At 39.6% G+C, this 12,034-nt stretch overlaps 1 protein-coding gene across 7 annotated transcripts in view; it reads left to right on the top strand.

Moving 5' to 3' along the window:
* dennd1a (DENN/MADD domain containing 1A) overlaps nt 1-12,034 on the top strand; it is a 618,210-nt gene that overhangs the window by 309,382 nt on the left and 296,794 nt on the right. For all 7 annotated transcript variants that reach the window (XM_073052569.1, XM_073052565.1, XM_073052563.1 and 4 more), the window contains exon 10: nt 6,051-6,151. In XM_073052569.1, coding sequence (XP_072908670.1) covers nt 6,051-6,151 — 101 coding nt within the window. The remainder of the gene's footprint in view (nt 1-6,050; nt 6,152-12,034) is intronic.

Genomic DNA, 12,034 nt, shown 5'->3' with positions numbered 1-12,034 from the left:
ATCTCTTAGCTGTCCTCCTCCTACCTGCATACTGGCAAGGTTTCAGAGATACAGACAACAAAGAAGTGGTCATGGGAAGAGGAGCAGCTACAGGATTGTTTCAAGTCAGTGGTCTGGGTCATGTTCAAGAACTCAACGAGGATCTGAATGAATACATCACAGTTGTCACAGACTTTATAAAAACAGTCGTAGACGAGTGCTTCCCCACATTCAGTCTTCCATAGCTAGAAGCCCTGGATGAATCAAGTGATCTGCATTCTGCTGAGGGCCAGATCAGTGACATTCACTTGTGAAGTGGCAATTGCAAACCAAACTTGAATCACTGAAGGATGCTTGACGTATGTGACAGGTTTGAATGCTATCATCTCGTACAAAGTGAAACCAAGCGACTCGGGTGACAACAAGGTTTCACTCCCAGATGAGCTAAGAGCCTTCTGTGCTCACTTTGACCATCAAAAATGGAGGCACTTTCACAAACTCCCACAGCTGCCGATGACCTTGTGATTTTAGTCTTTGAGGCCTACGTGGGGGGTGAACACACGGAAAGCATCTGCCCAGACAGGGTACCTGGCCAAGTACGAAAGGCCTGTTCTCATCAAATGGCTGCAGTGTTCACAGATATTTTTAGCCTTCCACTTCAGCAGTCTGAGGCACCCAGCTGCTTCAAGCAAGCTTCAATTATATGTGGTAACTTGGTAACCTGCCTCAATGACTGTCGTCCAGTAGCACTTAAATCCACTGTGATGAAGTGCTTTGAAAGGTTGGTGATGAAACATATCAACTCCTGCCTGAGAAGTGACTTGAATCCACTCCAATTTGCCATTACAAAGAAAGCATGGTTTTGCCTCTAATTTCTTAGAAGTTTGTGAAGAGTTAGCATGTCATCTGAAACTTTGACAGACTTCTACAGATGTCTGGTGGAGAGTATATTGATAGGTTGCATCATGTCTTGGTATGGAAATACCAATGCCCTTGTACAGAATAGCTTGCAAAAAGTAGTGGATATTGCAAAGTCCGTTACAGGTAAAGCCATCTTGACATGCAGTGCTGTCACCATCTAGGCCATGTTCTCTTCTCACTGCTGCCATTGGGAAGAAGGTACAGGAACTTTAGGACCCACACCACCAGGTTCAAGAACAGTTTTTACCCTTCAACCATCGGGCTCTTCATTCAGAGGGGATAACTTCACTTGCCCATCACTGAACTGTTTCACTGAACTGGACTCACATTCAAGGACTCTTCATCTCATGTTCTTGATATTTAATACTTATTTATGATTATTATTATTTTTCTCTTTTTTTATTTGCAGTTTTTTTTGTGCATATTGGTTGCTTGTCTGACTTGTTGGGTGTGATCTTTCTTTGATTGTATGGTGTTTCTTGTATTTACTGTGATTGGCCCCAAGAAAATGAATATCATATGATGATGTAAATGTACTTTGACATTAAATTTACTTTGAACTTTGTACTTCATTGTCCATTCAGAAATCTGATGACGGAGGGGAAGACATTGTTCTTGAAACTCCAAGTCTGTGTCTTCAGGCTCCTGTACCTCCTCCCTGATGGTAGCAATGAGAAGAGGGCACATCCTGTGTGATGGGGGTCCTTAATGATGGATGCCACCTTTATAAGCATCACCTTTTGAAGATGTTCTCGATGTTGGGGAGGCTAGGCCCCACAATGGAGCTGGCTGAGTTCGCAACTCCAGCTTTAGAAGGGACTTATTTAAAAAGAACCAGTTATTTGAAATAGTGGGTAAATTACTGTAATTGATATCTTTCCTGAAGATTGTAAACCAAAACTTTACACAATTCTCCAAATTAGGCCTCACCAAAGTCTTATTCATCTACAAATTCAACTATTCCAGTGCTGTTATTACGCTTTCTCAGCAGGAATCAATTCATGTTTTATCACAGCTGAAAAGTTCATCAGAAATTATAACACCCCCCCCCCCGGAGGGTCTCAGCAAATCAGGCATGTATGAGACCAAGCACAGATCGGAGGCGGTTTTGTCAAGTACTTTTCTTCTGTTCATCGAAAAGTAAAAAAACTCCCAGTGGCTATCCATTTGAATTTGACTTCCCATTCCCTTTCTGACATGTTAATCCATAACCTTCTCTACTGCCATGATGAGGCCAACCTCAGGGTGGAGGACCAACACCTCATATTCAATTTGAGTAATCTCCAACATGATAGCATGAGCATTGATTTCTCCAACTCCCAGCAATATCTTCCTGCTTTCCCGTTTTCTCTTTTTCCATTCCCTATTCTGGTTCCCTTCTTACCCCTTCTGCTCACTTGCCCATCATCTCCCACTGGTGCTTCTTCTTCTTCCTTATCTTCCATGGTTCACTTTCCTCTCCTGTCCAATTCCTTCTCTTTCAGCCCTTTACCTCTTCCGCCTATCATCTCCCAGCTTCATACTTCAGCCCCCTTGCCCCATCCACCCACCTTTCTGCTTACCTGGTCTCATCTATCACCTGCCATATGTACTCCTTCCCCTTCCCCCTCACCTTCTTATTCTGGCTTCTACTCTATTTCTTTCCAATCCTAATGAAAGGTCTCAGCCCAAAACATTGACTGTTTATTCCCCTTTATAGATGCTGTCTAACTTGGTGAGTTTCTCCAGCATTTTGTGTGTGTTTCTTTAGATTTCCAGAATCTCTTTTCTTGTTAACATTTCACTTGTTTGCCTTTATTTGATAAGAAACTGTTATTCAGGAGATGCACACAGTTATTTGACTGGAGCATGGCCTCTATACCCACAGTATCTCACCAAGCATACACTCACTGGCCACTTTATTAGCTACACCTACACACCAGATTGTTAATGCCAGTTAGCTGTTAATACAATCAACCAATCATGTGGCAGCAACTCAGTGCATAAAAGAATGCAGATGCGGTCAAGATGTTCAGTTGTTGTTCAGGCCAAACATCAGATTGGGGAAGAAATGTGATCTAAGTGACTTTGACTGTGGCATGCTTGTTGGTGCCAGATGGGGTGGTTTGCATATCTCAGAAACTGCTGATCTGGGATTTTCACACACAACAATCTCTAGAGTTTACAGAGATTGGTGCAAAAAAAAAAATAGCTCGAGTAACAGTTCTGTGAGCAAAAATGCCTTGTTAATGAGAGAGGAATGCACAACATGTTGAACCTTGAAGTGGATGCGCTACAGCAGTAGAAGACTACGACCATACACTCAGTGGCCACTTTATTATATACCGGAGGAACTGAATAAATGCTGACAGCAGTTTAGCAAGAGTGGGGTTATAAAGTTATTGTTACAGCTGCTTGTGTGGAATTGTGTTCTATATATCACTTAATACACACAAGATCTATACTAAGTCAGGTTGAACGCTGTAGATATTGTCCAAAGTCTTTGTCGTGGTGGATTTAAAGCTAATCAATCTTTGATGATTTATCTGATGTAAATGCTAATTAGAATCTTTTTAATAAAATGAATCCGCCTGTACGGGTATGGGCTGGAACATGGCGGTGGGGTCCAGGCCCAGAGCATATTGAAGCGAAAGGGCCTGGGTGCTTGTGTGAGGAACAACCCGATGTTTGGACAATTTAAACACCGGACTGAAAAGCCAGGGTGAGGGTCGGGCTGCTCTGTGATGTTGGCCGTGCTCTCTGCAACACTGAGGCTGAGGCTGTGAGCCTGGGCTTTCTTTCTGCAAGTTCCATTTTGCTCTGCTGCCAATGAACTGATGCTGTGGGTCTGCTCCTGCTGCTCTGGGCTTCGTGTTTAAGGACTCACTTTAGTTCTGAATGCTGTTGCTTGCTTTGATTGTATGCACAATTTGTGTTTTTTTTTCTCTCTGCACATTGAGGTTTTGTTACTCTTTTTTACCGGGGTTCTTTCTCGTTTCTTGTTTTGTGGCTGCCTGTAAGGAGATTAATCTCAAGCTGGTATCATTTATACATACTTTGATAATAAATGTGTTTTGAACTTTGAACAGTACAGTTTAAAATAGTCCTTCATGTTGATTATGTGACTGTCAGACTTGGATAATAGTGGATGCAAGATTACAGAACAAAGAAATATGTATCCTCTCAATGGGATAAGTTGGGAAGAAAAGTTGTCCATAAGCAGAGTTCAGTGTCATGAGATTGTTTCACCTGTGGCAATAATGACATGGATTTTTGAACTGAAGTAATTTGCTTATCACAAATATGCACATGCCTGTTTGTTGGTCTGTGAAGATAACTTTTGTTGCAATACTGAGATGCCTGATCATTATCCCGTGGTCAGTCCCTGATCCAAGCTCCACTGACTGATGCTGGAGATTTAGTGCTGAATATTGAGGATGGAGCTTAATTACCTGACAGAAACAAGATCAAGTGCCGTGTTTTAATCAGTGTAAAGCCGTCACTTTCAGCTTAACGCATGTTGAATCATTCACCGAGCTGTTCAGAATATCGTCTAGAATGATAGATTTTAATATTTAGTTTAGAAGTACATATTTTTCTCTCTTTTTGATGGTTTTAAATTACAATTATTAATGATTAACATTCAAAAACCAGCATTCTAAGAACATAAGAAATATGAGTCATTTAATCAGATCATGTCTGATATGATCATGGCTTCAATTCCACTTTTTCCTCACATCCTTGATTCTCTTGTGGTCCAAGTGTCTGTTTGCCATGGTCCTGAATACACTCAGTGACCACTTCATTAGGTATTTCCTTTCCCTAATAAAGTGGCCAGTAAATGTATGTTCATGGTCTTCTGCTGTTGTAGCCCATCCAGTCTAAGATTTGACATGTTGTGTGTTCAGAGAGGCTCCTCTGCACACTGCTGTTGTAACACAGGGTTATTTGAGTTACTGTCGCCTTCCTGTCAGCTTGAACCGGTTTAGCCATTCTCCTCTGACCTCTCTCATAAACAAGGCGTCTTTGTCCACAGAGCTACCAAGCACTGGATGTTTTTTTTTTGTTTCTCGCACCATTCTCTATAACCTCTTGAGACTGTTGTGTGGGAAAATCCCAGAAGATCAGCAGTTTCAGAGATACTCAAGCCACCCCATCTGGCACCAACAATCATTCCATGGTCAAAGTCACTTAGATCACATTTCTTCCCCATTCTGATATTTGGTGTAAACAAAAACGGAACCTCTTGACCATGTATGCATGTTTTTATGCATCAAGTTGCTGCCACATGATTGGCTGTTTAGATATTTGCATTAGCAAGCAGGTGTACCTAATAATGTGGCCACTGACTGTATTTCCTGACTGTCAATGGCTCACTGGAGCAGAGTAACACCTGGAGAGAAGAAATTCTTCATCATCTCAGCTTTGATGAATATCATCATCTCCTGAAACTGTGCTCCCTAGTTCTAGATAAACCCCCATCAAAGGAGACATCCTCACACCACAGTTAAGCCTCTTCCAAATCTGACAGGTGTCAATAAGATCAAGGGTGGCAAGGCAATGTAGTGATTATTGTAATGCTTTACAGTGCCAGCAATCCCTGCCGCTGTCTGTAAGGAGTTAGCATGTTTTCCCATTAACTGCATGTGCTTCCTGCGAATATTCCAAAAATGTATGTGTTAGGGTTAGTAAGCTGTGGGCACGCTCCATTGCTGCCAGAAGCATTGTGACACATGCGGGCCGCCCCAGCGCATCTTTGCACTGTGTGGGTCATTGACACAAATGGCACATTTCACTCTATCTTTAGATGTTTTGATGTATATATGTGACAAATAAAGCTAATTAAACCTAATTTATTTCCTTATAGACTCCAGAAAGTTGAAGTCCAGATCACTTTATTTTTCCTTAGTACAATCCCTCCTTCCTGAATCAATATGATGAATCTTCTCTATTTCCCTCCAGGGCAGATATATTCCTTAAGTAAGGAAACCAGAGGCTACACAGAATTCCTAGTGTGATCTTTTCAACCCATGTACTCCATTGATTCCTGGAAATATCAGTCTACCTGAACTCAGCAAGAACCCATCTGTGTCAATGTGAAGGTTCTTTTTGCTTGAAATGTTACTTCAACTGTACATGAATTGATAAGAATTTTCTCTTATTTCTTCCAGTTAACAGCCTGCATCCACGGCTCAGCAGCTATGCTCTACCCCATGTACTGGCAGCACGTTTACATTCCGGTTCTCCCTCCACATCTCCTGGACTACTGCTGGTAAGAAGCTTACACATTTATATTTAAAATGATAAAATATCTCAGTACTCACTTGCATTCAACTTCCATAATGGATTGGAAGAACTTACACTGTAAGTTTCGGTGCACTTGTGACAAATAATTCTCATTTCTCTATTTCTCCAATCTCTCTCAGTAATATTGACTTCTGTTTTGTTCCTTCCACAAACGTAACTTGACTTTTGGAAAGGAATTTCCAAAATCGCTGCGTTTCAGTTTTATAAGTTATTGGTCAGACCGTACTTGGACAGTTTTTGGGGCAGTTTTTGGGCCCCTTATCCTAAAAAAGAATGTGCTGGCATTGGAGAGGGTCCAGAGGAGGTTCATCAGAATGAGGAGTGTTTGATGGCTCTGGGTGTTTAGAAGAATACAATGGGAGGGGTATGCACAGTGGAGAACTCTCACTGAAACCTATTAAATATTGAAAAGCCTAGATAGAGGAATGTGGAGTGGATGTTTCCTATCGTGGATCAGAAGGCACAGCCACAGAACAGAAGGATGTCCATTTAAAACAGAGATGAGCAGGAATTTCTTTAACCAGAGGGTGGTGCATCTGTGGAATTAATTGCCACAGACAGCTGTGGGGAAGAAAGTCATTGGTTATATTTAAAGTAGAGGTTGATAGGTTCTTGATTAGCAAGGTTGTCAAAGGTTACGGAGAGAAGGCAGGAGAATGGGATAGAAAGGGATAATAAATTGGCTATGATGGAATAGCAGAGCAGACTTGATGGGCCAAATGGTCTCATTCTGCTCCTCTCTCTTATGGTCTTATAATGCAATTACAGTGCCAGCAACCTGGGATCAATATTTATTGCTGTCTGTAAGGAGTTTGTATGTTCTCCCTGTGACTGCATGGGTTTCCTCCTGGTACTCTGGTTTCCTCCCACAGTACAAGGACATATGGGTTAGTAGATTGATTGGTCACATGGATTTAATTGGGTGACACAGGCTCGTTGAGCCGATGGGGCCCATTACTGTGTTATATCTCTAAATAAAAAATATAAAAAGTGGTGGTTTCCCTTAAGCTTACGAAACCAGAAGTAGAGAGGAGGGTATAATTGCTCTTTATGAATTTCCACAGCTCTCTTCTCTGAAATCCCTGGTAAGAGCCTCCATCCATCTCAACCTTACCTTTAAGGTGGCTTTCCAAAGGACCTCTTCGAAGTTCGAAGTAAATTTATTATCAAAGTATGTATATGTCACCATATACTACCTTAAGATTCCTTTCCTTGTAGGCATTTTTCAGAAAATTAAAGAAATACAATAGAATTTATGAAAACTATAAAGACTGATGAAGGAAGCAATGTGTAAAAGAAATAAAGCTATACAAATAAAAAATAATAATGAGAATATGATTTGTAAAAAGTCCTTCAAAATGAATCTGTAGGTATTAGACTCAGTTTAGAGTTGTGGTAAGCGAAATTCTTCACTCCAGTTCAGGAGGCTGATAGCTGTTCCTGAACCTGGTGGTGAACGCCCAAGGCTTTGATCAATCTTTTGGCCACCTGCCCTTCTATCTCAGTCTGTAATAATATTCTGTGTGTGTTATCACTCCTAGGGAAGTGTTGAAGGATGTTTCATTAGGCCAAGAGCACTTTCTGTGGAGCAGTGGAGGCTGAGGGGAGGCCTGAACCTGAGTACAAAATTCTGAGAAGCACAGAAAGGGTAGATAGTCAGAATCTTTCTCCAAGAGTACCAATGCCAATTATTAGTAGGCATAGTTTTAAGGTGTGGGGAGGAAGATTAAAAGGGGTGCGCTGTAAGATTTTTTTTTACAGAGAGAGTGATAGGTGCCTCAAATGCACCACCTGGAGTGGTGGTGAAAGCACACTATAGGCATCTGAGTATCCAGAGGTATGCATCATGTGTGGGCAGAGGGCTTAGTTTAACAGGGCATGATCAGCACAGATATCATGGCCAAAGGGCCTGTTCCTGTGCTGGACTTTCCTCGGTCCTATGTTCACTGCATCGTTTGATTCCAATGTTTTTTAATCCAAGGTTCTTTTTGAAGTCAAGAAAGAGGCACAGAACTTGTTGCTCACGATTGTTTTATGAAGTGCTAATAGAACAAAGATAATTGTGAAGGTAGAGTTGCAAAAGAACAAAGAATAAGAAAAAGATGACAGGCTAACATGTTCAGCCCTTCTTGTACTGTAGGTTACAATCATTCTATTCAAATTAGTAGATAAGAATTGACCAATCAGATAGCCGCTATTCAAATAATGCAATGTCAGAGAAGCTTCCAGAATAACACAGAATTTTAACCACTAGGAGACACACTGAACAATTTCAGATACATACTGTGACCACTAGGAAAAATACTAAACAATTACATGTATGTTGGTAGTTATATAAAATACAAGCAGCCGTGAATTGTTAAACTGCAAGAAATTAACATGTATACAGTCTAAGCCAACAGCATGAATAAAAGTTGTTTGCAATAAATTGGCTCAATCCACCTAGTATCACCAGAAAATGTACAATCATTTGGGCACCATTGTAGAGTAACGGTTAGTGTGATACTTTTACAGCTCAGTGTGACAGAGTTCGGAGTTCAGCTCCAGTGCCATCTATAAGGAATTTGTACGTTCTTTCCGTGATTGTGTGGGTGTCCTCTGATTGCTCTGGTTTCCAACCCACACTCCAAAGATGTACCAGTTAGTAGGTTAATTGGTTATTATAAATTCTTCTGTCATTAGGCTAGGGTTAAATCAGTGGGATGCTGGATGGTGCCACTCATTTGGTCAGAAAGGCCTGTTCCCCACTGTATCTTTAAATAAATAAATTGGTTGATTGATTTCATGCAGTGGGTATCACCAGGAAATGTACAATAATTTATGCAGACCAATAGCAATTTGAATGACTGATGAAAATTTGCATAATGTTAATGACATATATCTTTGAGATGGGGATTTTTTTTGTAATTTATTTTTTTATTGAAGTTCATCAAACAAACATTTCCATAAGATGTATTTCAGACATTGTACATATATATCATATAATCATATATATCACAAAATCTCCACAAAGTATTTATCTGGGATATACACTTATAGAAAAGAGTGGAAAGAAAAAAACAAGCAAAAGGAAAGAACTATGTACAAGTAGGGAGTGATCTTTTTTTTTTACAACAGATTCATTGATCTGTGAGAATAAAATCAGGCCTATGAGGCATTATGTAGTTAAACCATTTTTCCCAGTATGAATCAAATTGTTCCAGCTTATGGTTAACAGATGCTGTTATCTTCTCCATTTTGTAAATGTCCATTGTAATTTTCATCCATGTATTTAAAGTTGGGTTCTCCTGTGATAACCATTTCCTAGTAAGAGTCTTTTTACCAGTCACCAACAGTATATTCATTAAATATTTATCCCTTTTCAACCATTCTTGAGGTATATATCCAAAATATATAGTCTTACTGTCCAAGGGTATTTCACATTTAAAGATGTCTTGTAGGGCATTGTGTATCCCCCTCCAATAGTTTTTGATAACAGGGCAGTCCCAAAAAATATGATAATGATTTGCATTTTGATTTCCACAATTTCTCCGGCAAACAAGGAGGTTACCATCATAATGGGATTTCTGAGAGGGTGTAATAAAATATCTTATCAAGTTTTTCCATCCAAACTTCCTCCATTTCTGTGAATTGGTACACTTCCATTGATATCTCCATATTGTTGTCCATTCTTCCTCAGATATAATTATCCCTCCTTCCTTCTCCCATTTTGTTTTAATGTATGAAGTCGAATGTGTTTTAAGATTTGACAACCCCTTATACATGCTTGAAATGATTCTACTACCATTATCTGAATTATATGCTTTTCTAAATAGCTCTATCAAGCATGTATTTGCCTTGGTTACATTTTTAAGCGTCTTATTAACATATTGTCACATCTGTAAATACCGATAAAAATCTTGTTTTTCTAACAAGTGCTTCTCTTTAAGCATTTCAAAACTGAACAGTGTTCCTTCTTTCATTATGTTGCAAAGAACTGTTATTCCTTTAGCTGTCCAGTCCTTAAATCTAGCATCCAATTTATTTGATATAAAATCAGAGTCATATGCACACCATTTAAGAATTGCAATATCTCCCTCTAGATTATATTCTTTTATAGTAGTTTTCCATATTTTAAGAGTCAATTTCACCCATGGGTTATCAATAGTATTTATGTACCTTTGCAAGTTGTTATCAGCCAAAATTGCTTGTATGGAGATGGGAAGTACCCGCTCCTCAATGTTTTTCCATTGAGCGTCATATGATGGGTTGCAACAACATATCACAGCTCTCAACTGTGCTGCAAAATAATGAGATGGGGATTTTAAAATGGAGTCATTACTTAACAGGAAATCACTGGATGTGGCCAAGCACACAGCTGATGGTGAATAGGACCTGGTCTGAAACGGGACAGACCAAATTTAGAACAATAAGTGTCAATGTTCTGGGGAGAATAGAAGACACAAAAAAATAAAATGAGGTCATCGATAAAATAATCATCAGCAGGTCAGGCAACATCTGTGGAAAGAGAACCAAAGTTAATACTTCATATTGAATGAGGAAAGAGAGAAAACAAGTTTCTTTGTAATTGCAGAGAGGATGGGGAAGGGAATCAGAATCAGGTTTAAAATCATTCGCATATGTCATGTAATTTGTTTTTTGCAGCAGTAGTATGTTACAATAAATAATAATTTAAAAACTATAAGTTACAATAAGAAATATATTTTTAAAAATTAAATAGGTAGTGCAAATAGAGAGCAAAAAAATTGAGTTTGCGTAAGTGAGTTCATTGTCCATTCGTGATTGTGGAGGGAAAGAAACTTTCTAAAACGTTGAGTTCAGGCTTCGGTACATCTTTCTTGATGGTAGAATGAGAAGAGGGCATGTCCTGGGTGATGGGGATCCTGAATGATGGATGCTGCCTCTTTGAGGCGTCGCCTTTTGAAGATACATGCATTTTGAAGGAGCATGAAATACAGATATATTGGAAATTTCCTGCAAGGCAGGTTGTGTCAGTGGAAATAAAAAATCAGAGTCAATATTATAGAGAGCAGTTTGCTTTACTTATTACATGTACAGTGGTGCTAGAAACTTTGTGAACCCTGTAGAATTTTCTCCATTTCTGCATAAATATGATTTAAAATGTGATCAGATCTACATGCAAATCCTAAAACTAAATAAAGAGAACCCAATTAAATAAATAATATAAAGAAACATTATACTTGTTCCTTTATTTATTGAGAAAAATGATCCATTATTACCGAGGTATATCAGAGGTATGTATTTTTTATACCGACAGTGTTGGGTGTGTGGAATGTGCTGCCAGGGGTGGCGGTAAAGGCAGATACATTAGGAACATTAAAAAAAAGTCTTAGGTAGGCACATGGGTGATGGAAAATGGAGGACTGTGTAGGAGAAACAGTTTGGATGGATCTTAGTATAGGTTAAAAGAGCGACACAATATTGGGGACTGAAGGGCCTCCATTTGCTGTTGGGTTCTAAATCTGCAACATGTAAACAGAAGAGGAAACGCCATTGCTCGAGCAGATTTTGGGCCTCACCTTAACAATGCAAAAGACCACACAGAGGTAGGGCAGAACGGAATGGAGAACTAAAATGGATCTGGGAGCTAAGGCTTGCTCCTGCAGATTATGGAAGTTTTGCTGCAAGGTGGTCTGTGTTTGGGTTCTCTGAATACACTGCGTTAGGCTATAAAAAGTGCAACTACATGTTTGTTTTAGCTATAAAAGAACTATTGAGATCGCTGGACGGTAGGAAGCCGAGAGGCTGCCTTGTGGTTGTTCGGAAAACTAACACAGGAAGGGCTGAGTAATGGCAGATGGAATTAATGCAAATAAATGTGAAGTGT

The sequence above is a fragment of the Hemitrygon akajei genome, chromosome 7 (assembly GCF_048418815.1).
Source record: "Hemitrygon akajei chromosome 7, sHemAka1.3, whole genome shotgun sequence".
Taxonomy (NCBI): domain Eukaryota; kingdom Metazoa; phylum Chordata; class Chondrichthyes; order Myliobatiformes; family Dasyatidae; genus Hemitrygon; species Hemitrygon akajei.
The sequence above is the reverse complement of the archived record's forward strand: the minus strand, read 5'-3'. Positions and strand labels throughout refer to the sequence as shown.